The 26,973-nt window shown below is 34.5% G+C and overlaps 1 protein-coding gene across 4 annotated transcripts; it reads left to right on the forward strand.

Annotated features, from left to right (window-relative positions):
* The first annotated feature begins 1,009 nt into the window (after positions 1-1,009).
* PNISR (PNN interacting serine and arginine rich protein) lies at positions 1,010-26,842 on the forward strand. 4 transcript variants are annotated; one of them, XR_834805.3, is made up of 14 exons: positions 1,011-1,158; positions 7,374-7,454; positions 9,125-9,243; positions 10,693-10,881; positions 12,253-12,476; positions 13,947-14,118; positions 15,273-15,463; positions 17,030-17,167; positions 18,416-18,515; positions 19,234-19,287; positions 20,354-20,524; positions 21,572-22,658; positions 22,897-23,014; positions 26,417-26,842. XR_834805.3 is itself a non-coding variant. In XM_010948398.3 (13 exons), the coding sequence occupies exons 3-13, from the start codon at positions 9,156-9,158 to the stop codon at positions 22,925-22,927; spliced, it is 2,445 nt and encodes an 814-aa protein (XP_010946700.1). In that variant the 5' UTR covers positions 1,011-1,158; positions 7,374-7,454; positions 9,125-9,155; the 3' UTR covers positions 22,928-23,236. The 4 variants fall into 4 exon arrangements, 3 of the variants coding, with proteins under 3 accessions (XP_045367708.1, XP_045367709.1, XP_010946700.1); XM_010948398.3 differs by lacking the exon at positions 26,417-26,842 and having other exon boundaries at positions 22,897-23,236; XM_045511752.2 differs by lacking the exons at positions 17,030-17,167; positions 18,416-18,515; positions 19,234-19,287; ... (2 more) ...; positions 22,897-23,014; positions 26,417-26,842 and having other exon boundaries at positions 1,010-1,158; positions 14,005-14,118; positions 15,273-15,411.
* Positions 26,843-26,973: the final 131 nt, after the last annotated feature.

The following is a 26,973-nucleotide window of genomic DNA, read 5'->3' on the forward strand; positions in this document are numbered from 1 at the left end:
TATAACTTGCTATTTCTTTTGCACAATTCCCAAGGAAACAATTTAGATACCTGGTGCACTCTCTGTTCAGTCACACAAAAGTTTCATGTTTCTCACTAGAGAGGCACTTCCCAAGATTTAGTTGAGAAATACATACTGTATCTTTCGAACATTTTTGTTTTCCTTGTAGCTCCTGGAATCGATACCTTTGATACGTGAATGTCGTTTTTATATTAAAACATCATAGAATTAAAGAATTCTATTCGCAGAACTGCATTGCATAAGTCCTTTCGGGAGGCCATCTTGTGGTTGAAAGAAAGGAGCAGCAGGACGGGAACTGGACATCCCCGCCGCTTTTCCCTAAAGGTCACGGGGAAAGAAGGAAACACCGGGACTAGCCGGGTGAGGCCGAGCTGAGTAAACATCCCCGGAAGAGGGCGCGACGTTTTTTGAGGTTAACAAAGAACAACCGCTGCGGGGTCAGTTAAGGTCTCCACTGTCGCCACTAACGAGACCGGCCACCTCACTAACGTCTGGTCTCCTCGGAGGCGGAACCCTCCGCGGCGCTCTCGGCGGTGCTCCGTGAGACACAAGCCGGGAGCACTACGGAAGTTCGGGCCAGACTCAGGTCCGCTAAAACGCGGCTCAGGGGCACCAAGCAACCCGCCTGAGTTGGTTCAGTTTAATCCTGGAGCCCCTCCGTAGTCTGAAAGTAGTGCCGCGAGCTCACAGCCCCCTCTTCAGAAACGACCATACACCCTTGGGAGGAGGCTTAAGTTGCGAAAGTAAAAATTTTGATCGAGCTCTGCAGAGAACACTTAAACTCTTGGCTTTTTGCCCACTTTAAGATGAAAATGAGACGGGCATGACGCTGACTACTTTAAAAGGTAACGTACAGGAATGTCCAAGCAGTTGCATCGTGTTGACTACACGGTCGAGGTGGTTTTGCCCATAACAAAAATGGCGCCGGGACATGTTAACCCGGTACAGTCACGTGGTCAGAGACCAAGCTCGGGGACAGTATGGCTTCAGATGACAGACGGATGTTATTATTATTCACTTCCGGGTGAGACCAATCGGGCGCCATCTTGTCTTGTTCGTGAAGAAGTAGAAGCATCGAAAGGGTTGGAGAGGTATTATAGGAACGGTAGCGACAACGGTGTTCCGGAACCAGAGTGGGTAAGTGGTTGAAAACAATTATGTGTGGGGACTTGCCGGCCATTACAACCTTCTTGGTTTTTGTGGCGAGGGTAGCATAACTTAAACACGTAGGCTGCGTACGCTGCTTGGCGCGACCGCCGGAACCTCATCTCCCTTAAAGCGGTGGTGTCCGCCTGACTTGAATCACGGCGGTGCTCCTGGTGAAAAGGAAACGTTCTTATTAAAGAGAGTGCTCACGACCTCCCCCTCTAACTATGAGTTTCCTCCCGGACCAGAAGGGAGTGATTGTTAGGTTCCTGACTAGCCGTTAAGCACTGCGCGTGCGCATTGGCTACCCCCTTATGGGGAGGGGATGCAAAGGGGCGGAGGAGGTGGGTGCCCGGACCTGGACCTTCTGTGCTGTTCCTCTCCAACTACGCAGGCGCAGCCGAGGGCAACTGTGTCCTAACTGCAGTTAGATTCCTTAGTTTGTATTATCTTTGTGTTTTTAAAGTGATAGACTCTAGGGATTAAGCTTCAGGGGGAAAAAAGTAGCCAACATTTAAGTTTTATTGTTCATTGGTGGATACTGTTGTCATTTGAATATCATGGGTACTCAGCAAATTTTGATTGTTGGTAGTTAATTCATAGAACAGCAGAATAAACTTGGAATTTCTGATTTGAGTGCAGCAAGGCAAAACCAAGACAAAAACAACACTAAAGATTCACCTGTGGGAATGTTTCGTAAAATGTTGTGGGGCTATAGGTAAAGTAACAGTAAATTAGTTCTTTTAAGATGGTCTTGGGGGAGGTTGTAGCTCAATGGTAGAGTGCATGCATAAGCATGCACAAGATTCTAGGTTCAATTCCCAATACCTCCATCAAAAAAACTAATAAGTAAGTAAACCTAACTACCTCCCTCCGCAAAAAAAAAAGGGGGGGGGGAGGTTCTCGAGACTCTGTTTAAAACATTTTTTTTGACTGTGTTTTTAGAACAGTTTGATTGACAGAAAAATTGAGCAGATGGTGCAGTTTCCATATAAACTCCCCCCCACCCTTTGACACAGTTTCTCCTACTAACATATATTAGTATGGCACATTTGTTACAATTAATGGATCAATATTGACACATTATTGTTATCTAAAGTCCGTAGTTTATTCATGTTTGTTAAGTTTAGATCTAATGTCCTTTTGGTGTCCCAAGATCCCGTTTAGGATACCATATGACATTTAGTTGTCATGTGCCTTAGTTCTTCTCTGGGTTGTAAGTGTTTCTCCAGCTTTCATTGTTTTCTATGGCTGTTGCAGGCTGAAAAGTCATAGACTGAGTTCCTAACTTCAGTGCCTCAGAATATGACTTATTTGGAGATTGGATCTTTAAAGAAGTAAAATGAGGTCATTAGGGTGGGCCCTAATGCATTATAGTGGTGTCCTTGCAAAAAGAGGGAAGATCTTGTAAAAGACACAAGTAGGAGACAGCCATCTAGTAGCCAGGGAGAGAGGCCCCAGAATTAAACCAACCCTGCTGACATTTTGATCTTGGATTTGTAGCATCCAGAACTATAAGGAAATAAATTTCTGTTGTCCAGGTCACCCAATCTGTGGTACTTTGTTACCGCAGGTCTAGCAAAGCGATACAATGACCTTGACAGTTTTGAGGAGTAATGGCCAGGTGTATAGTAGGGTGACCTGCTATTGGAATTTATCTTTTTCTCATGATAAGACTCATTTTAGGGATTTGGGGGAGGAAGATCACAGAGGTAAAGTGGCCTTTTCGTCACATCCTGTCAAGGCTACATGCTATGAACATGGCTTATCATGCTAATATCGACCTTGATCACCTACTTGAGGTAGTGTTTGTCAAATTTCTCCACTGTAAAGTTACTCCTTCTCTATTCACTCTCTCCTTTCCATACTGTACTCATTGGGAAGGAAGTCCCTTTGCACAAGCTACCCTTAAAGAGTGGAGAGTTATGCTGTCCCTCCTTTAGGGTGGAGTATCTATATAATTTATTTGGAATTTTTCTGCATGGAAGATTTGTCTTTTTCCTCCCATTTATCTTAATCATTTATTTATATCAGTAAGAATTCGTAGATATTTATGTCATGATTTGTTATAATCTAGTACTACTTTATTTTGTTGCCCAAGTTGTTCCAGCTTTGGACATGGGTAGCTGTTTCAGGTTGTCTTTGACATGCCCCCCATCTTCTCCCCCCTTTTTTTGAGCCCCTTCTTATTTCGTGGTGCTACCAGATGCTCCAGGCTCATTTTGTGTATTTCTTGCCCCAGTCCTAAGATTCAGCTATTTCTCTAATGATCCTTAATTTTTTTTTTTTTTTTTTTGAGAATGGTATTAGAACCAAGGTAAGTGTGCTTATTGCTACTGGGTTGTTGTTTCCTTTAGGCTCTCTACATTTAATTTTGTATCTTTTTTTTTTCCTTCCAAATTTACTTTTCAATTATCACATTTTTTTTGTATCTATAACCAAAGTATTCAATTCTCCAGTATTTTTTGATTACCTCTCTTGAGCTGCAAAGTATTTCAGTATATATCAAAATGCATGTCACATTAAATAGCAAAAAAATTTTTTTAACCACATTTCAGATGATTATAAAATTAACCTTTGTTAGTGCCATTTCCACCTAACCTGAATTCATCCAAATGAATTTTTTGATTTTGAGATCAGTTACCTGATGTATAGGACTGAAGTGGCAGCAGAGAAGAGGATTGTTGCATTTTGTGGTTTCTAAGCTTTGTGTTTGATGTGAGAAACATTTCATTATATGCATCAAAGGACAGGTATATTTCTATATTTCTTTGATTTTTGCAGTTGCTGCTTAAGGGCTTTCAAACACTCCATTTTCATTCTCATTTATCTCTTTGTCGCACAGTCTATGAGATGACTTATAAATATTAATGATTGTCATTTAAACAAGTAATTTTAAGAACCTCAAAGCAATGAATGTTCTAATATAGAGTCATCTAAGAAACATATAAGATAAATGATGGTTATTTCTGGTTGTATTAGTTTTTTAGGGATACTATACTAGATTACTACAAACTGAGTGGCCTTAAAACAACAGAAATTTGTTCTTTACAGTTCTCCAGGCTAGAAGTATGACTGAAATAAAGGTTTTGGCAGGGTCATGCGTGTGTGCTTGCAAGCCCTCTCTATCTCCCTCCCTTCCGACATCCTTCCCTCTTCTAGGGTAGGATCCTTCCTTGCCTCTTTCTAGTTTCTGGTGGTCCCCAGCCATCTTTGACTTTCTTTGGTTGTAGACACTCCACTGTCTGCTTCTGTAGTCACTTGGCATTTTCCCTGTGTGTGTATCTGTTCTGCTTCTTGTAAGGACACCAGTCATACTGGATTAGGACCCACTTTAATCCAGTATGACCTCATCTTGACTTGAATAAATCTGCAAAGACCTTATTTCCAAATAAGGTCACAGTCACAGTTATTGGAGTCGGGGTAAGACTTCAACATATCTTCTAGAGGAACACAGTTCAATGCATAACACTAGTCATATTCATAAACTAGGTTTCTACAGCTGTGTTTGATAACATGCATGATCTCATGTAACCCATCGTTGGTGATCTTTCTGTTCTTCCCAAATCCCAGTTGTTTCCAAGGAAATAGCAGTTAATTTAACCCTATAAAGGGAAAGTCTTGCGGCCTGGCTCACCAATATTTAAATGTCTCCAAACTTGAGAAATTGAGCTGAGGATCTTTAAAGTTAAGACTATAGAATTGATAAATTGGAATTGATTTTTGATGTTATAAAATCAGAGTAGCAGTGTTAGAATGGCATCTTCATCATTAACTATTAATAGATTTACTTGATAATAAATTTCAGTGAATGAGGAAAATATTTCACCACTTAGTATGGTCAATGCACTTTGGAGCATTCAGATAATTATGAGACATTTCCTCTGCCCTCAAGAAGATTCTTGTTTGAGCCGTGACAAAACACATGAAAATTTTCATGATTAGCTTTCTTTGATTCTTTGTATCTTTAAAAATCTGTAATAGATTTATTTTTTAAAATACACACTCATGGTAAAATAACTCAGAGAATACAGAAAGATATAAAATAAAAAAATGACTGATCTTTTCCCTCCCCAGAGCTTACTACTTTTGAGAGATTTTTCTGTTGTTGTTAGGAATTTTCTATACTAAATTGCATTCTTAAAAAGAGAAAAACCTCAGGCGGCATCATTATTCATCCTGTGTCACATAATTTTTCTTTCACTTAAGAATACAATTTGTACTTCCATATATGTCAGCGTATAAAAATGTGCCTTATTCATTTTAATGGCTAAATAGGAGTCCACTATATGATTCACTCTTATCTCACCTACTGCCTTTTGTGTGTCACTAAAAGCAGATGTTCACTGTTACAAACTTGCTGCAGGTTTTTGAGCTACATGGTAAGTATACTTACCCATGGTTTTTAAGTCTTTGAAGTGAAGGTGCTAGGTCAGAGAGATGAGTATTTACAATTTTGATAATATGCTCTGCTGCTAAATTGTCTCTCCAAAAGACTAAACATTTGGTGTTTTGCCTACACCCTTGTTCAGCACTCATCCTCTGTAGTCAAATAAAGTTTCTCAACTGCAGATTTAATTGAAGCATTTTATCAAATAGCTTCTAACTTCTTACTTCCCTGACTTTTACTGTCACCTTTACTGCATTTTTATTCTGCTTTGCTTCTCACAATTTCACATTCTTTTCATATTTTTCTCAGCCTCAGTGTGCCAAACACTGTATTTGAATAATAGCTTCTATAAAAACTTTGGGGGAAGAAAGCTTTGGAAAACATTAAAAGTGGACGTGATTGGTTTTAACAAACAGAAGAATGGCCACAAGTAATACAAATCAAACTCTTGAAAATATGCAATAAAACCTCTATGCATAGGAAAACTTGGAAGTTTTTTTGGTTTATTTGTATTTTTAAATAAAAGCTTCAACCTATGATATTGTGAGAAGTAGGGACAGAAAGATTTTTTTCCGAAGATAAAACGAAATCTGGCTAACTCCTGAATTGCTTTGAGAGAAGAAAATGGAATTGAGTAGAAATGGATTGGCTTGATCACCCCTTCCCCACCCCCTAGTTGTAAACTTGAGTGCTGTCAAAAATGATAACTGAGGAAGTCTTGGTGGTGATATTAACCACTACTTACTGAAGCTGTCTGTGCTGATTTTTCATGTGTTTCCCATTTAATCCTCACAATAACCCTTTGAGGTAAACTACATCCACTATTTTACAGATGAGAAAACCAAGGAGAGCAGTTAATTTGCCAACATTTCATACGGTTAGTGAGTGGTATGGGTAGGCATCATGAATCAGCTTGTATTCAGAAGTCTAGGTGACAAGTGGTGGTAAGAAAACTTAAAAGGAGAATTTAAAAAGTTGTCCATGACAACCATTAAACATGAGTAAGTAAAAGAAACTTTGTTTAGCATGATTTCTAGAAAAGTAAATCTGTGTTTTGGAAATGACAGGGAGTCAGTACACATCACTTTCAACATTAAAGTGATTTTACTATGTGCACACATCTATTTGCAACTCCAGTAAGCACTGTGTAGAGCTAGTTTTTAATGCCTACCTGTATGAGTTTACAACCTACTATGCGTTGAACTTTGATATGCCATTAGAACTTTGGAAAACACAGCAAGCCGTGGTTACGCCAACTTTTTGGTTCTCGTGTGTATAGTTCAGCAGCTTCCTTATCATTAACTTTTAAAAGTAAACAGAAGGAGCTCCAGACCATTTGTTTATTCATTTGTTGTTTAGTGGCTGCTATGTGACTTGCTTTAGGACAGCAAGTAGCTGTCCTGTACCTTTGAGAGACAGATAAATACATTTGTCTTTCTGTCGGCTTTAAAAACGTATTAATGTAATCGGAAGGAAATTAAACTGTTTGAGGGACAAATTGTTCTCAGCTTGCTGATGTTAATTTTTAAACTTAGACTTCCATAGAAAAAGCTGAAATAATGCATTTATTACTTTATTTATACCATTTAAGTTCATATTTTGAAAGAAAAATGTTTAAAAGCTTTGCTTTCTCAGTTCTGATGTACCTGCTTCCTTTAACTTTATAAAGGTAAATCCTTTCTCATTATAAACTTAATGGAAGAAAAACTTCCAAATTAATTAATTTGCAACTTACGTATTTCATCTGTAGAATTTAGTTATATTAATTCTCATAACTCTTCATTGTCTAAATGCAAACGTATACTTTTTTTTTCAGGGCATAAGTAATCTTGCTGCTATGCTTCCAAGCTATAGTTCTGAATCAACCTAAGTTTTAAACAGAAGGTGAACCTCTAAGGTCAGTCAAAATAGCAGTTGATATTCTGGTGTTCCTCTTTGTTACCTTTTAATTAAAGTTGTTAGGTTACTTTTCAGGGGTGCTAATGAGGTATAGTATAGGTATAGGGTGGAATAGAGAGAGGGAAAACAAAGGAGAAGGAAAAATCTGAGGGGAGATTAGAAAAAGAAGTATAGCTTGGGATTGATACCCAATCCAGTTGTTGGCCTCAAGTGCGGTACTACATAGTGCCTATTTGCCATATTCTAATAAAACTGTTATAATAGAATATGTTAGTACAACTGGAAGACAAGTGCACTTGACTCGTAAGTAAATCAAAGTAACAAAAGAATGCGTCTTCCTAATGCATTCCTTTCACATGAACCTAATTTATAGTGTTCAGTCGAGAGATCAGGATCTGCCACTGATAGAACTATGTAACTTTCTGAAAATGCTGCAAAGACTTCAGTTGCAAGCGCTGAGAGCCTGAATTGTAATAGCCAATTGTCCTATTTAAGTTGATGTCTATTACTTCCTTATTATCTGGCTTTCCTACTTTTTTGTGATCCTGCAATACTAAGGCGTAGTTTTGTCTTGTTTTTAGAATAGAGGGAAGAGTCAAACTAAAAGGATTTATTTAGTACACATTTATTTAATACCTGCCATATGCTGAGCCCTGGGGTACAAAACAATGAAGAAACATCCCCTGCTTACTGTTCGTGTCATTGGGTTTTGAATACGGCTGTATGTCAGTGTTGGATAAAGTACAAAGATAGTATGACTTGTAGGCATTTAAAACTTTTTATTGTGAAAGTTTTCAAATTAGTTTACAAGACAAGTATATTAGTGTGATGCACCCCCCACCCCGTACCCATCACCTAGATTTAATAGGTATTAATGTATGTTCTTTTCCCTCTACTTTTCTGTGCTAATTACATGTTAAGAAACCTGGCCTCATAGACTTTCTCACCTTTTGGACTTGTCTGTTTCTTTTGATACTGTTTGGCCAGAACTTTTGTCCCCTATAATTTCTTTATATTAGAAACAAGAGCCAAAAAGCTCAGTTGGATTCAGGAAAACATTTTTGGTGAAAATATTTATAGTTATTCTGGGGACATAATATTATCTAGTAAGGAGACACCTGATAATCTGTAGAGGTGATATTTTGACAGCCTTTGAATTTGTGATTTCCCATGAACTTTTCTTCTAAGATTGCCTGAATCAGTTGTTTTTATTAGGTTTGGCAATATGGTAGTTTTCTAAATCTGTTCCACCTTCTGCATTCATTAACTGTAATTTATAAAAAAGAATTTTTCTTCATTAGCTAGAACTGTTTGGTTACCCTCTTCGATGAATATTGTTTGGGGAAAGATTAAATCACTCTTTTCTAATAATCTTCAAAGTAATTACATTTCCAGGGATTTATGTTGGGAAAAATTAGATTTTCTTCTCCCTTTTGAGCCACATTGATTAGAGCTATGCTTGCCCCCAAACTCTTGACAGCAGCATTAACATGAAGTCCTATTCTTGCTTCAACCTAAAAATTCCAGTTGCCTCTGGCAACCTTTTGACCAGAATTTTAGAGCTCTGACCACATTAAATGTATCATCATCTAATAATTTCTGATACGTGAGCTTTTAAAATTAAAGAACTCTCATTCCCATTTTTAAACTATGTTTATTTTGTTGAAGACAGAAAATCAGACATACTTTAAAAGTCAGGATGTGGGATCAAGGAGGACAGCCTTGGCAGCAATGGCCCTTGAACCAACAACAGTGGATGCAGTCATTCCAGCATCAGCAGGATCCAAGTAAGGAAACAAATTAAACTGGGAGGTGGAGGAGGAGAGGTATATAGAGATGAGTGAGAGATAGGCCATGGGATTAAGTGAGATAGAATTGGGGTTGGTGTTGGATCATTTTATGGTTAGATTTTAATCTCTACTCATAAATAATCTTGCCTAGCATACATAATCAGGGAATGGATTTCCCTTTGGAAGACTTCCTCAAAGGGTAGAAAGCTTTGTGAAGATTTTACATTTTTAAAACTGATTTAGTTTTTGTTTTCTAAAGAAAGGAAAATCTTTCATAAATATGTTGCTTAAGTAAAGCATACTTTTGTTAATTCTGAATTTTACAGTTCTATGTAGATCATAGTCAACTGGTGGTCATTTTAAAATTTCTCTTTAATATGGAATAATTCAAGCATATACAGATGTAGAAAAAAGTATAGGGAGTCCCAATTTATTACTTAACTTTAATAGTTATTTTCATAGCTAATTTTGTTTAATATGGCCCCTTCCACTGCCCTGCCTTTTTACTGGGTTAATCCTGTTTTTTTTAGTAGCTACGTTGCATTCTGTTATAGGACTGTACTGTAATAAATTCACTTTTAGGTGATTGATTGTGACTTTTTACTGTTTGAAATCATTACCATAATTTTGTATACATATCATTGTAACTTGTCTAATTATTTTCTTAGGAAAAAATCCAAGAACTAGATTGGGTAGGTCATAGTTGCACATTTCAAAGTTTTAGATATATATTGCCAAGTTTAACTTCACAAGTTTAACTTCACATGAGTTGTGCCTATTTATATTTTCATCAAAATGTATGAGAATATACCTATTTAATCTTTGCTAAACTGAGTTGTAAAAAACTGTATCTTAATCTTTTTTCTTTATTAATATTAGATCTTAAAATGTTTAGCATAGATATTTGAGGAAAAGAAGACCTCTAAGATAGTAGAGACAATGAATTTTCAATAAAGGATGGCTAAAAAGTTGTAAAGGAAGTATATTTTGACTAGAGAAGGGAGTTAAAGATGCTAAAGACAGGTGACTGAAAAGGAACAGAAATAGATATCTATACTCATCTGAGGTATATGGGATCGAGTGTATACTTGGATAGGACCTGTTTGAGAAAGAGTGAGTTTAAACATTTGTTTTTATGGTGGTTTAAAAAAGGAATAAGTTTTTAAAAAACTCAATAAACTAAGGTACAAGGGAATACATTTTTTTAAGAGTTAATATTAGAAATTGGTTGTTTTTGTGGAGTCCTTTACTGAATGTCTTAAATAGTTTATATTGTCTTGTAGCCTGAATATGGGTTATTTTCTAAGCATTTTTTCCAGCTATAATATTCTGTAATATTTTAAATCTCTAGTAAGGAATAACTGAAATGCTTGTTTTACATAGAGGCACTATTCTTTTAGCTCCTACATTCTGAATGCTAAATTCTGCTATATCAAATTGTGGTAGGCCAGATTGACTGGGCTGCATTGGCTCAAGCTTGGATTGCCCAAAGAGAAGCTTCAGGACAGCAAAGCATGGTAGAACAACCGCCAGGAATGATGCCAAATGGACAAGATATGTCTACAATGGAATCTGGTCCAAACAATCATGGGAATTTTCAAGGGGATTCAAACTTTAACAGAATGTGGCAACCAGGTTTGTTTTTTATGTTTTCCAAATTTTAGGACTAGTTTACAAATAAAATGAGGGTTTAGAATGAGGATTAAAATTGTTTATTTTGCTTAGTTTTATGACTTCTTGAAATTAATGCTCCTTACAGACTAGGCAGTTTCAATTAGATTTGACCTTGAAATTTTGTGGTTAAAATTATTCTATACTCATTCTGCTAGCATTGTGGCACTCAGTTTGATTCTTTTCTTGGTTCTTCATTCCTAGGCTGACAGGGGCTGGGAACACTGGAAACCTCACTTGGCATCTAGGGAAGAGAGCATTCTATGTCTCTCTGTTGCAACCTCTGGCCTTTTCAGAAGCAGCACTGGCAGAGCAAAACATGTCTAGTCTCTAATTAAAGAAAAATTGTGTCACTATGTGACGAATTAGTCTGTCAAATATACTCTGCCCTTACCATCCACCCATCTTTCTCTTCCCTTTTTTTCAGATAGTGAAGATCTTCCATAAGTTTTTATCTGTTTTATTTTTTTGTTTGTTTGCTTTTTTACTTCACAGTATGATTTAGGTTCCTTGATGCTAGTTCAATTTTCTATGACTTGTGTTATTATTTTTAATAGTCACTTCAAATTATTTAGAGGAATCTTACATTTGAGTATGCTAATGGTAAAGTCTTATCTCCCTTTCCCTATTAGTACTTATTATTGTTTCTCAATGTAAGAATAAAAAACTTAAGTAATTGATCCTTTAATACCACTTTTAAAAGGATAAAGAATACTCTAGTCTTTGATAGTAGGAGGTAGTTCATTTCTAGTTTTTTTGAGACTACACCAAATTTCCCCATGTTTGAAATGTTTTGGTTCCTCATTTCATCAGTGACTTATCCTAGCATTTCCACATCCCCAACTTTACTCTGCTGGCTTTCTTTGTGTCCCAAGCAAGTGATTTACCTCTTTGTGCCTCAATTTCTCCTCCTGAAATTGGCAAAAATAATTTCCTGATTTCTCCCTACCTCACAGGGATGTTGTGAGGATAAATGTGTTCGTGGAAGAAAGAAATCTTATAAAATCTTAAGGTATTATTTTTATGGTGTTGTTACTGAACAGAAAGAAAAATTCAACAAAAAAATTGCTTTGGATTTTGTTATGTTCATTAAAGATAATTTTGGGCATTTGGTTTCCATTTGTTTAGGATGTGAATTAGAGTGGAGTTAGCTCATTTGAATTATTTATTAGATTAATTCATTGCTTATTTTTAAGGTAGGAATTTGACCAAGAAGTCATAAATTCTTTAATCTGTTTCTTTACTGAAAAATCTAGCTTTCTTGAGATCTTAAAAATTTGTGTTGATTTTGTTATAACCCCCTGTTGAATGTTTTTATGCCTAAATCCTAAATAGAATGGGGAATGCATCAGCAACCCCCACACCCCCCTCCAGATCAGCCATGGATGCCACCAACACCAGGCCCAATGGACATTGTTCCTCCTTCCGAAGACAGCAACAGTCAGGACAGTGGGGAATTTGCCCCTGACAACAGGCATATATTTAACCAGAACAATCACAACTTTGGTGGACCACCCGATAATTTTGCAGTGGGGCCAGTGAACCAGTTTGACTATCAGGTGAAAGATATTTTGTTGCTTTAATATTGTAGATGTGCACGTAATCCATTCTTTGGAAGTGTCTCATCAAGAGTACCTAAGTTATGTGTTTCACTTTTCAGTCTTGTACAGATAAGCGCACATTATGTCTCAGAAAAGCTACCAATTTTTGAGTATTATAATTCATTAGATTTTTATTTTCTGGTTTATTTGCTTAGGAAAATGGTATAAAGGATTATTAGGGGGAAATTTGGATAAAATGAAAAATGTGTAAGTGCAATAGCTATATGATGTTTTGTTTTCTAATTTATAACTTCAAGATGGTATATTTAAATATTAAATAAAGTTTAGAAAATGCACAGTAGTTGAATACATTATTTATCAATAATAGATTATAGTTAAGACATAAATAAAACACATGAAAAGCATAGCTCATCTTCCTAAATGCAGTTTCTTCTGCTGTGTAGAATTACAACTTTTTCTAGTGTTTTGTTTTGTTTTTTTCCATTCTGACATGACATGTTAATGGAATTGTACATAATTTCCTTTGTAGCATCTAATTCATTCCTAGGGACATAGAACTCTATGGGGAATAGTGTCATTATGTGGGGCTTTGTTTTCTCTAACTACTCTGCCAGGGTTCACCCTTAAATTATAGTGCTAGATGTCATTTTGAAATAATGGATTGCAATTGTTACCTTTAAACTGAGCTATCATCATTTAAAATTTTGAAAAACATATGTTATTTCACTAATTGTGTGGCTAACAGGCACAATGTAAACAGTATTCACTTTGAGACAGTAATCCTCTTATTCATATATATTCAGATACTTACTGTGTACTAATTTATTATATAGATATGAAAGTTTTTGTTTGGTTTTGAAAAAAATGTAGTAGCAGGGAGCTTCTACTTACACCACATTTGCTTGGTAGATCCTTATGCTAACAAGTCAAAGAGCTCTGTTAGCGTCTGGCTTAGAAAAGCCTCTGAAAATGACAAAATTGCAAAAAATATTTAATGTAGTGATTCAGTAGTTTTCATCCTTGCTTAAAATAGATATTTCTTGCAAGATTATAGAAATAAGTTCACAAGTAGGAAGTTGGAATTGATTTAAAAATTTTTTTCCTGTATTTTCTAGTTACAGAAAAATTGACATTTATTTGATCTCTTGGTAGTAGAAGGAATAGTTAATAAATGGATTCAGAATGAAAAAGCTCATATACATATCCTTTTCTATACTTCTTAAAAAGAGTGAATCAGCTGGATTTTATATGGCTCTTTGCATTTACAAAGGCAGAACATCTTTGTCTTTCTTAAGAAAAGTAAGCCTAGGTTCTTGGGGCTACAGAAATATCGGTGGATATTAGAACCATGGAATTCTTGGATTTGCTGCACACATGGATTTCTACTGTCCCAGTTCATAACACACGTGTGTCCCAGAGAGTATGTTACTTTAATGTGAAGAAAAATAAACTGCAATACTCTTTCAGCATGGGGCTGCTTTTGGTCCACCGCAAGGTGGATTTCATCCTCCTTATTGGCAACCAGGACCTCCAGGACCTCCGGCACCTCCCCAGAATCGAAGAGAAAGGCCATCATCATTCAGGGATCGACAGCGTTCACCTATTGCACTTCCTGTGAAGCAGGAGCCTCCACAAATTGGTAGCTATTTAAGTTTAGTGAACCACAATTGGCATGATTTCTTGATCATATAAAAAAGGATGTTTTGTTTTCTTTAAGTTCTTATAATAGCTTGATGTTAGGAATTGATACTTTAAAATCCTATCATTTTATAGTCATAAACCTTAAGATTAGAAAAAAGATACTGGTCTAAAATACTAAAAGTTTTGAAATCTTTAAAATAAGTCTTTACCTTAAACTCCAGATTTTGTGATGAAATATACATTTATCATGGCCATAACATGTTATTTTCTTAGATGTTTATAATTAGATACATTGTGTTAGTATATGAACACTTACCCCTTTTAAACCTCCTAGTTCTCTTGTCTCTGGACTCTTTCCACTCTCAGTTCATCCAGTATGCTGCTGTCAGATTAATTTTTCTTTGATTATTTCACTTTCTATAGTATTTGGCAGACAGTTTTGATTTTTAAATAGCATTAAAACTAATTTATTGCCAGTGTCAAGTTACATATTTATATTACTTTCTATCTGGAAATCCAAATCCGGAACTTAATGGGCCAGAACGTTTAAGTCTTTCCTTTTTAATCACAAAGTAGACAATTTAGGAAGATTCTCATTTCTTTTTTAAGTTACAGAATAATACTAGTTCAAATGAATTCTTAATATGACGGTGGACTTGAGCTTTTGTTTAACTCTGTTCTGTTTTCATATTCTAGAAAGAAGCATAATGTAACAGTTTGGCTCTGAACTAGCTCATATCATTACTTACTATCTTTGTAACCTTGAGCACATCACTTAATCTTTTTGAGCCTCAGTTTCCTCACATGAAAAGGAGATGGAGTAATAGTAGTGCTCTTTTAGGGCTTTTTTAGGATTAAGTGAGATGGTTTAATGTGCTCTTATAGTTCCCTGGCACATTGTAAGCATTAAGAAAATGTTAACTATTGCTATTAAAAGTGATGATTTTAAAGAAAAGCGTGATGTTTCAGATTGTTTTTATTACCGCTGTCTTCCTGGAGAATGATAGTATTTGTTCTAAGCTTTCATATGGCACTAGAGTTCTTTTTTTAAAATTTACTTGCAATGATTGTAGAAATTCAAGTATAAGGAACTCATGCATTGATGATTTTTACTTGACTGACTTGTGAATATTTTTTTCCCATGTGAAACAGATGCAGTAAAACGCAGGACTCTTCCAGCTTGGATTCGAGAAGGTCTTGAGAAAATGGAACGTGAAAAGCAGAAGAAATTGGAGAAAGAAAGAATGGAACAGCAGCGTTCACAATTGTCCAAAAAAGAAAAGAAGGCCACAGAAGATTCTGAAGGAGGAGATGGCCCTCGTTTACCTCAGAGAAGTAAATTTGTAAGTAGACTCTCCTGACATGAAACTCCATGTGCTATCTGTGTGAAAAGTTTATTGAAAGAAATAGGTATTATTTTAGCCTATAGAAAAGTATTAATGTCCCTGAGATTACTTTCAGTAAGTGTATTGAGGATTATGTTTTTATGTATGTGTTATGTAGTAAGGAGGAATGGGGTGGTGAATTTATAAAACATTTTATTCCAGACAGAAATTATTCAATGAGTTTCAGTGAGATGCTAGATAATAGATTTTCCCTTGACAAACAAATCTGTTCTTTTGTTGTAGGACAGCTAATTCCCTGGTGGTGGACTGTAAAGCAAAATTACACCAGAGGATGTAATAACTTTCATAGTTTTTGACATAAGCACTGAAAGTAACATAAAGTTTAAATCTTTAAATCTTCATTAGTTAGATGTCATGAGTGGCTTAAGAATTTTTTGTTCAGTAGCAATATACTCCTTGCTGGTATAGCAGCCATGCACTGGCCAGCATGCAAGTTAGGAAATGGGTCATCATCCCGAGGCCATTTTCTGCTTCAACAATAAGCCTCAAAGACAACAAGTAACAAGATTTAAGCAGACATTGGTTTTGCTTAAATTCGATGAATACCATAAATTATTTTTATTTTTTAACAAAAGAACCATGTTAAGGGTGTGATTTTTGTTCTGGGTTTATACAGGTAAGAAACAACCGACTATCACTATTAAAGTTTACCTTAAAAAAATTTTTTTAAACCGTTACATGAAATAATTGATTTCCAGGTTTGATGTTTTTTTGTCTCAAAAAAGCTTTGGAGGTTATCTTCCCTCTCCTCCCAAATGCCATTGGCTTGTGTTACATGTATTCTTCCTCTGGTTCAGATAGTCTTTCCATAGTAGTATTTAAGTGATCACTTTGTCTTTTACATGGTAGGATTGTTAAGAGTGATTATGGAAAACTTCTTTGCCTAAAGAAGGGTCCTCCTTTCAAGGTATGCTATCTGGACACTGAAAAGCTAAAGCCACACAGAGAGACAAACTGCTGATATTTCCTCTGTCTGAAGTAGACCTCATTTTTTACCTGTCTGTCCATTACATAGCTAAAAAGCAAATTTCACTAGCAAGCTGTGATCTGGAAATTGACTTTAAATTTTTCAAGTCACATGATTTTAGGTAAATAGCTTTAATTTACAGCTGTAAAAGTTACACTGAATAATATGACTGGTCCATTTATCCAGAATTCTACACAGCACTCATTTCAGGATCATCATATATGATAGATATTAATTAAATCAGTCTCTGGGCATGGTGCTTCTGGTTATTTATAAAATAAGATAAAATTTGACTAAGGAAAAAAAGTTGGAAAATAATTAAAATTGATTCTTACTAGCCATATGGCAATCTTATATTTCCTCTCAGGTAATACTTTATATTACCAAGTGAAATCTATAGCATAAAAATGTAATTTAGAGAGAAATTTCATTTATATTTATCTGTTTCATATTAATTTGGGATTTTAAAGTAGAGTATCCAAGATAATTATTTTACATTGTGAGCATGAATTTGACCACCCATATTATTTTTTTAGGATAGCGATGAAGAAGATGAAGACACTGAAAATGTTGAGGCTGCAAGCAGTGGAAAAGTCACCAGAAGTCCATCTCCAGTTCCTCAAGAAGAGCAAAGTGAACCAGAGATGACTGAAGAAGAGAAAGAGTATCAAATGGTAAAATGTTAAATTTCTTACCATGTACAGCATTTAAAAAAAATTTTTATTGAGGTATAATTGATAGATACTTTATGTTACAGGATATATCTTGTTTATAATTTTTTGTAAGTTATTGATTGGCTGTCTTAAAACACTTAAACTGAGAACTCATGAAACTGTTATGAAATGTATATTTACTGGGCAAAAATGTCTGCAAAATCCAAGTAACACTTATAATATGAAATCACAGCTTATAAAGCAGTGATTCATTAAACACACTTTCTAGTTCCGATGTTGTAGGTAAACAGCATTTTACTACATGAGACCCAAGAGAATATTTATTGATCTATTATTTTCTAAAGTGTGTTTTGGGTTTTTTGGGTTTTGTTTTTAAATTTTTTTTAATTGACGTACAGTCAGTTTACAGTGTTGTGTAAAGTGTTTTTTGAATACTGAGAAAGATTAAAAGACTGCATAGAAAAAAATTTAGGAAGCACTGGTAAGCACAGTTAAACATATTTCTTCAATGCAAGCCTTTAATATCTAAAATGTGTATTGTCATTTTCTTAAATTTGGGAATGTAATATGCTGCATTTCTGATACAGAACAACCAGTGATATTTGGGATGTTTTTAGATGATGCTGATTCAGTGGACTCTCATTTAATTAGATGAGTAATCTGGAGCCCAGAGGTTAAGGGTCTAACTTATAGTCTACATTTGAAAACAGCTGTTGGTAGCCAAACCAGTGCTAGAATCCAGCTCGTATTTCCAATCTATTTTACTCTGTATTACAGTAATCAAGAAAAAAAAAGGACTTCATCTCACAGAATGGAATAACTGCCTTTTCCTTATTTTGGTTTTTTTCCCCTCAAGTTTTACCTTGAGTTGAGGGTTAAGTTGAGGGGTAAGTTCCTAAGTGACTCAAGAAAGTAGCGTTGTGCTGCTAATTATGTATTATTAGATGAAGAGATAGTCCTCACAACTTAAAACACCTGTGGGAGTTTTTAATAGGGACTTTTAAAAAAATGTTTTGTTAGAATTAGAATTCAGTGTCTCTACTATTCAGTTAAGTTTATATATTTTTCTTTAATCTGTGTGATTTTGAAATTTTTTAAAGTTTTGATATTTTACAGTAATTTTCAAGGTATTTTATTCCTTGAAATAGTTGATCTGATCTTTAAAAATGCTTTATAAAATGGCCTTGCCTTTTAATTTTTTTTGAAAATGTCAAATAATTAAATCAGAAAAAAAAAATCTTTCCTTAGATGTTGCTGACAAAAATGCTTCTAACTGAAATTTTACTGGATGTCACAGATGAAGAAATTTATTATGTAGCCAAAGATGCACACCGGAAAGCAACGAAAGGTATATTGTGGGTGTTCTTGGTTTTCTTTTTCTGGGGGTGTTTTGGTTTGGTGGCTACTTTGGACTTCTTTTGTTGTCCTTGTTGAATTACTGGCAAATTTTGAATATTCTCTTCCTGCATGTTTTAACTCTTTGGGAAAGGTTAGATTTATTAGACACCATATTAAAACTCTACAAATATTTTTGTTTTATCCAACCCACTTGAATACAAATTAGCAATTATGCTGTTCTAAAAAATGTAGTGTGGAAAATTCTTGATTTTACTTGATTTTTTTATAGATACCATGGTATTGGTGTATGATTTCTAATACAGTTAGTTTGACTAAGGAATTGAATTATGAACCTTCAGAATTTTCAGTTTACCACTTACAATTTTTACAGAAGCAAGTAATGCTCACCATCACCTGTGTATTTTTAGTTACAGTTAAAAAAATATATTTAAAACAAAATTTAAATAATGGGCAGTACCACAAAAGTAAAAAATCAATGTACTGGTCAACATTTTTCCTTATTGTCAACCAATTTCAGCTCACATCAGAATTATAATTTCAAGGCCAGCCATGATACTGGTTTAAAATGAATGTTATGTTTTTAATGTTTCTTCTCTCCCCAAAAAGCAGCAATAGTAGTAGATTTAACAATACCATAGACTCTCATGACTATGAAATCGTGGCTATTTGTGTTAACATGTTGTTCCTGTTGTTGATGTGATACAAAGCTCCTGCAAAACAGCTGGCACAGTCCAGTGCACTGGCTTCCCTCACTGGACTCGGTAAGTATTCTCCTTATTTGTGAGAGGGCCTTAAAGGGAAAATCACACTTACCTTGTCTCTCTCTGCGTATTCTGTTTTGAAACTGTACTATTCCTACTCAGTTTATAAAATTTAGGTCTTAGGGTTATATCAGCCTCTAAAAGGTTTGCTTTTTTTTTTTTTAACTAAAGCATTCACGTGGGATTATTATAAATATGGTGGCTAATTCACAGTTTATTGGGGCAAGTTGTAATAGTTCATAGTTTAGCCGTCATAGTATTTAAGCTCACTTTCAGAATTACTGCATACATGCCTTAGGGAAGAACCTATCCTCTAATGCTTTTAAGGACCTTTATTTAGATTGTGTTGCAGCAAGTCAAGTTTTAATAGAGGAAAGGGTTTTCTTACAGCATAATAGTAGTGATGTGTTCGTAATTTATTATTTGCATGATATATTATCAAGTATATAAAAACTTGAATTTGCCTTTTCCACACCATTTCAAGTTAATTTTTGTGAGGATCAACAGAAATGGATAAAACCAAATGCCCATGTGATTTTGTTATTACTATTTAGATCACTTCAGGGTGGGGAGTAGTTTTAGCAACATACCATTTCTGTACCATTGAGAATTACAATATTCTAATTTTGTTAGGGAAAAAATACTTGGCATCCCTTGAATTTCTAAGCTTTGAACAATGAAAGAGTTAATTTTAGAAATATTTTTAGGATCATCATAAATTTGTTTAAGGTGGTTGAATTGATTATGCTTTTAGTGAGGCTTTGTTACTGCCCTGTTAAATGGTTTGGTTGGTTAGCGTGGACAGTAAGACAAAATCATTCTCAAGGCTCCCTTACGGTGAGGAATACATGAAATATTCCAGAAGGAATAAGATACTAAGTATCAGTTTTCTTGAGGGTTATATGTACCATTTTAAGAATTGTAATGTATACTCCCCACCCCGAATAAGCATATTCTTCCAGGAAAAGGCAGTGAGAAAAGAAATGAACTTTCTTCTCAGACCTTAAAAGGTTTTTAGTTCATAGAATAATTTTTACATATGATAGACTGGGCTTTATGCACACAGGTGGACTGGGTGGTTACGGATCAGGAGACAGTGAAGATGAGAGGAGCGACAGAGGCTCCGAGTCATCTGACACTGATGATGAGGAATTACGGCACCGAATCCGGCAAAAACAGGAAGCTTTTTGGAGAAAAGAAAAAGAACTGCAGCTGTTACATGATAAACAGATGGAAGGTATATCTTTTAGACTCAATTTTTATACAATTCTGTTTGTATTTCTTTCTCTTTTTCAACCAACCTAAAAATATCAAAGGATAGAAGCAAGACTAGATTATAAATAATGTGATGTAACTGAAACTAAGGTTTTTAGCTCATTTGCAATTTTTATCAAACTTAAAATCAAAATTGTAGTATTTAAAATATGTGGTTTATAAAAGTTAAGCTGTTAATTTGTTTTATTTTGGGAGACATTAATTCCAGTGGTTATAAGTTAAGCTGTTAGTGTATTTTCATTTCTTATTAAGGTTCTTAAAATGAAAAAATATTTTTGAAATAGGGGAAATATATTGTAAATCATTGAAAAGCATAGTTAAGGGTAATAGAGGACTTTTTAGAATTTATTTTAATGTAAAATACATGAATGCAATTCTTGGTTTATGTAACAGTACTAAGAATAATGAAAGAATATTTATTTAGAATTGCTTTTTTGGGAAATCTTATTTGGACAATTTGAAAAGTAATTACTGAGAGTTAACAGTCAAAAATTTCCTATAAATTACTTATTTAGCTTCTAGTTACCTTACTGTACAAAAAGGAAATCTTTTCTTACTTCGCATGTACCTCTGTACTTTGGTACTCTGTGGCTAGACTGTCTAGGAGGGTAGCTGACTACATGTAGCTATGGAGCATTTGAAATGTAGCTAGCCCAAACTGAGATGTATAATTATGTATAAAATACACACTAGATTTTAAAGAATACTTTAAAAAAAAAAAAAAAGCAGGCTATCTCAGTATTCTTTTTAATGGATTACATGTTGACATGATAATATTTTTTATATATGTTGGGTTAATAAAATATTAAAATTAATTTCACCTGTTTCTTTTTACTTTTTTAAATGTAGCTACTAGAAAATCTTGAATTACTTATGTGGCTTGTGTTCTATTTCTATTGAACGGTGCTGGTGTGTTTTTAATAGTCTGGTAGCTTGAAATTTGGTTAGTATGGGAGTTTCTTCGTTGTATTTTTGCCTTTCTTAGTGTTTTTGTCTTTTTCTGTTTCAGAAGAAAAGCAACAAACAGAAAGGGTTACAAAAGAGATGAATGAATTTATTCATAAAGAGCAAAATAGTTTGTCACTACTAGAAGCAAGAGAAGCAGACGGTGATGTGGTTAGTGAAAAGAAAAGAACTCCAAATGAAACTACGTCAGCTTTAGAACCCAAAAAAGAGCATAAAGAAAAAGAGAAACAAGGAAGGAGTAGATCAGGAAGTTCTAGTAGTGGTAGTTCCAGTAGCAATAGCAGAACTAGTAGTACTAGTAGTACTGTCTCTAGCTCTTCGTACAGTTCTAGCTCAGGTAGTAGTCGCACTTCTTCTCGATCTTCTTCTCCTAAAAGGAAAAAGAGACATAGTAGGAGTAGATCTCCAACAATTAAAGCTAGACGTAGTAGAAGTAGAAGTTACTCTCGCAGGATTAAAATAGAGAGCAATAGGGCTAGAATAAAGATTAGAGATAGGAGGAGATCTAATAGAAATAGCATTGAAAGAGAAAGACGAAGAAATCGAAGTCCTTCCCGAGAGAGACGTAGAAGTAGAAGTCGCTCGAGGGATAGGCGAACCAATCGGTCCAGTCGCAGTAGGAGTCGAGATAGGCGTAAAATTGATGATCAGCGTGGAAATCTTAGTGGGAGCAGTCATAAGCATAAAGGTGAGGCTAAAGAACAAGAGAGAAAAAAGGAGAGGAGTCGAAGTATAGACAAAGACAGGAAAAAGAAAGACAAAGAAAGGGAGCGTGAACAGGATAAAAGGAAAGAGAAACAAAAACGGGAAGACAAAGATTTTAAGTTCAGTAGTCAGGATGATAGGTTAAAAAGGAAACGAGAAAGTGAAAGAACATTCTCAAGGAGTGGTTCTATATCTGTTAAAATCATAAGACATGATTCTAGACAGGATAGTAAGAAAAGTACTACCAAAGATAGTAAAAAACATTCAGGCTCTGATTCTAGTGGAAGGAGCAGTTCTGAATCTCCAGGAAGTAGCAAAGAAAAGAAGGCTAAGAAGCCTAAACATAGTCGATCGCGATCCATGGAGAAATCTCAAAGGTCTGGTAAGAAGGCAAGCCGCAAACACAAGTCTAAGTCCCGATCAAGGTAGTATACTTTTTAAAGTATTTTGTCTGATTTTTAAAAAAAATTTTGAATTTATTCAAAGTTGAAAGTGTCCTTTCTCTCTCTCTCTTTAATAAACTCAGTTTGGTACTTGATAAATGATCATAGTCTTAAATAATTTTAGAAATCCTATATAATAGTATTTATTTGAAAATTGCAGATTCTTTAATTTAAAATACATTTTTATTTTTAAATTTTGTCTTTTCCCTTTTTTTTTCAGATCAACAACCCCTCCCCGTCGTAAACGCTGAGGAATGATGTGGCCAGAATGCCATGATGTTTAAAAAATTCCATGAGTTTTAAGGGCTTGTCTCATTATAGAGGCACATTGTGGCTGTGTAGGTGAAACCAGAATTTTTTTTTTTTAATCTGTAAATAGGTGTACTTTTTCCAAATGCTGCTCCAAGTTACTTAATAGGATTTCTTTGTATTACATTTTTTTCAAAAAATAGTGCATAATAAGACTATAAACATGGCATTCTCTTTCAGCTGTAATGTTCTTAAAATTATTCTTGAATGTACTGTGATGTCAATAAAGCTCTTTAGTTCATTTTTGTTAACCTCTTGCACCTTAATTTTATGATTCTAATCTAAGGAAAGTACTTTCATAAAAAGGCAGCTGGAATTTTGTATAACAGGTTTTAAAGGTACTTCCTCTCACCTCCCCCAAAGGAAATGGTTTTAACTTAGTTTGTCAGTTTGTAAATTGTACCCATGGATTTTTGTCAAATTTCAACCATAAGGGTATAGAAGAGGGCCAGAAATAGACCTTTACTTTCATTTGGAAGCATTTCACAGCTTTATAAACTTTTCTTCCTGTTTGGGGGATTTTCAAGTAATATATTCTCTGTGTGTAAAAAGTATGGTTCATGCCTGTAAAATGAAATTGCTGGAATTGATCAAGCCAGTACACCATTAGAATTATTTATAAGAAACAATTGTGTTTGACACTAATAGTCAAGTCTGGAACTATACTCTGCAGTTACCCACTTGTTTTAGAAGCATATTTCAAACACTTTGGGATTATTATAGAACTAAGACTCACAATTCAATATATTTATTTTTTTTAAGTATAATATGATCTCAGCTCAGTGGAGGAATGCTGTATTATGCATTTGTGTCAATTTCTTAACATTAAAATCATCTGGTTTTGTCAGTTTTTTAAAATTATGATCAGTGAATGGTCTAGCAATTTAAGGCAGTCATAAACTGAGTAAAATGAGGCTCTGCAGGCATTTAAATGCTCAGCTGTTTACAGTGTCCATTTTTATGATTACTCAGTTATGTCACAATAGATAAATCTCTGAAAACAAATGCTCTTAAATTTTAATTTAAAAAGAAAAAAACAACAGGTGCAGATCACAGCACAGTTTTAAAGTATGCCTTCTTACCAGCAATAGTTATTTTAAAATAAGCCAGGTTTTTGCCGAGATCAGTGTTTCCTCAAAATTAAGGTAGAAGTGGATTTGTATAGTATGCTCTTGTACCTCCACATAGGTTCTTAAATAATTTTGAGCAATTATGCATTTATCTAGATGAAATAAATCAACTGTGAATAAATGCATGTTTACCAAAATGGTTGTTTTTTACAGTGCATTTAGTTCTGATATTTATAAAGTTGACATTTCACACAATAACTTTTAAATAGTTTGGAATTCTGTATAGTTTAGACATCAGTCCCAGCTGGAGACAAAGTAAAGGAAAATGTGCAATATTTTTTATGTAGGTGAGCTAACACAGTGTACTTAATTGCAGAATCAATTATCCAGTTAATTTGTAATAGATAAGTTGTATAACATTTTCATATCTTAAAATGTTTTTTAGATCAATCTTCAAGTGAAATAATATTTTCAAAATAAAATTCTACAGAAAAGTTCTGCTGGCTATGATATGCACATTTTTGGACAAGATATGAACTAGATGGAGCCAAAAGTAGTATTTGACAGTTTGAATACTCTGCCATAATATGCAAGCTTCTTACTTAAATCTGTAGATATTTAAATATCATGATGTATGTGATTATTAGTAAATACATCAGTGTTATAATTAGATACTTGGGTTTTCAGTTTAGAGTATCATTTCATTGACATGTAATGACATATGTTTACCTTGAGTGGTAAGATTTTATAAAACAGGGCTTCCATGATTTGGGATGTGATCACTAAAACTTACACATAAGTTAATTAGATGTGTAATTTGGTTATGAAATCTTTTCTAAAATGACACCACCAGAAGATTAATAGATTAAATTTTGAAACAATCATTGGTCTGGATTGGTTAACAAAAACTGTCTTAAGAGATTTTCTTTTAAAATATTTCTAGTATATCGATCATACTTGTTTTTGTGGAGTGGGGGTAAACCACACCATTAAGAGAATAAAATGTAATTTGGAAGAGAGAATTACAAGGTTTGTTTCAGGCCCCAAAATATAAATAAAGATTGGTGTAGAATCTCAGTGTATATGTTTTCTGCCATTGTAAAATATCTTTTTAAAAAAGCATCTATTTCTAATGGTAAAATACACAATAGGTGAACCTTCCAAACATCATCTATCTTTCAGTGTTTGAGTTACTCTGTTTCTTCAAAGAAAGAGATGAGATATAATTAGTAGATGAGATTTTTTTATTTTCTGTGGGAATGTTTACATAGAAATTATATAAGGCCCAAAGTCTTAACAGAAATCTTTACACTTAAACTGAGTTTTTCTTTTCTTATACATTAAAGTCTATTTTAAATTATTGAAGTTTCTAAAATATATTAGGCATGGTTTAGTGAAAATAATAATTAGATTCATTGGGTTGTCCTGGCTCTGCTGTTTGATGTATTTTGGATAAATCACTTATTCACTGTGGGCCTCAATTTTTCTAACTGTATATAAAGGTAGAGATTAGATTACCTCTAAGGTCTTAAATACTTCTAGCCTTTAAGTGCTTCAATTTTAAGTAGACTTTGGTTGTAATGTCTAAACTTAAATGAGAAAATGAGGTTTTTATTAGTCCTTAAAATAGCTCATGTGATGAGTTACATAAAGTTTTATTAGGTGTCACCCAGAGTTTCCTATAAAAACACAGGTTAAATCTGCCATATTCTGATTATGGTAGTGTTTAGATAAAATTTTCCTAAGTTAACCAATTTATATGTAATTTTGTAAATACAATAATTTATCAGTTAAACTTGAGTGGGTGTAATAATGTATCATTTCAAAGGGATAAAACTTACCTGTAAGGAGGGAGCACTTTACCCTTAACTTGAAAAAGTTTATATAAAATCATAAAATTGAATTTTAAAATATTAAATAGATTCTTAGCTTTATAGCAAAATAAAATTGTAGACTCTACAACACATTTATGGGTGAGACCATGGGCATAATCTGAGAAATAACTCCAACAACAGCCATATGTCACATTACAGCTGCAAGTCCTTCCAACATCACTGGTTTGAGTGTCATTGGAAAAGCCTTCTGTTGATATTTGTAGGGAAGAATACTATGAGCTAGTTTTGGCTATCTGGGCCAAACTAGTGGGTATTCAAGAGACTTGTTTCCTATTGGCATTAAGACAAATCACTGATTTTGTTGAACTGAAAATACAGTGAAAGGCTCTGAAGCCCAGTGAGGGGGAACATTAAAAGAAAGTATTTAAATAAAGCTCTTAGAACTTCTGTTGTGCTTGCACTTTGCTTTGTCCTTGGATCTGTCACTCCAGCAAATATAATACGTGCTAAATGTTCTTTTGTGCAGAGCTTTCTGCCTTCAGTTGGAGAGATGGTCATGTATCTTGAGAGAGGATCTCTGAAGAGGACATTACAACTGAAAAGTCTGCAACCATTCTTGTAGGAGGAGGTCAATATTTTACTAAGAAGCCGTAAGGGAAAGACCATTACTGAGCAGTAAATTCACTAATTTGAAGAACCCTCTACCAATCTGACCCTGCCTGTTAAAAATGTAGTGATTTTTTTTTTTTTGCCTTTAATGTTGGAAATTTATCACTGTTCTTACCCAAGAAAAGGCTTTATACATTTAGAAGTATAATGTTACCGATCGCCATTCTAACTGTAAATGAATTTTGCCTAGCCTGAGTGATTAACAGTCTCCTGCTACATAATGTATTCCCTGTCCAAAATATCAGGTCACTCGCAGAAAATAAAATTTAAATTTAGACTTTTGGCCCTCTGTGATAGTTGAGTGCCTTGAAAGGGGAAACAGTCCTACCTTAGGGAAGAAGTTCTTCCAATCTTCTCTGACTCCAAGTTAGGATCAGTGTCTTACAGAAGTCTGAATGTACTTGCGAGACATCT

This window comes from Camelus bactrianus, chromosome 8 (genome assembly GCF_048773025.1).
Source record: "Camelus bactrianus isolate YW-2024 breed Bactrian camel chromosome 8, ASM4877302v1, whole genome shotgun sequence".
NCBI lineage: Eukaryota > Metazoa > Chordata > Mammalia > Artiodactyla > Camelidae > Camelus > Camelus bactrianus.

What these genes read in the sequence shown, in the direction of transcription:
- PNISR (XM_010948398.3), top strand. Translation starts at nt 9,156, where the DNA reads ATGTGGGATCAAGGAGGACAGCCTTGGCAGCAATGGCCCTTGAACCAA. An exon ending in TAACAGAATGTGGCAACCAG is followed by an intron (nt 10,882 to 12,252) that starts GTTTGTTTTTTA and finishes AATCCTAAATAG; the next exon opens with AATGGGGAATGCATCAGCAA. An exon ending in ACATGATAAACAGATGGAAG is followed by an intron (nt 20,525 to 21,571) that starts GTATATCTTTTA and finishes TTTCTGTTTCAG; the next exon opens with AAGAAAAGCAACAAACAGAA.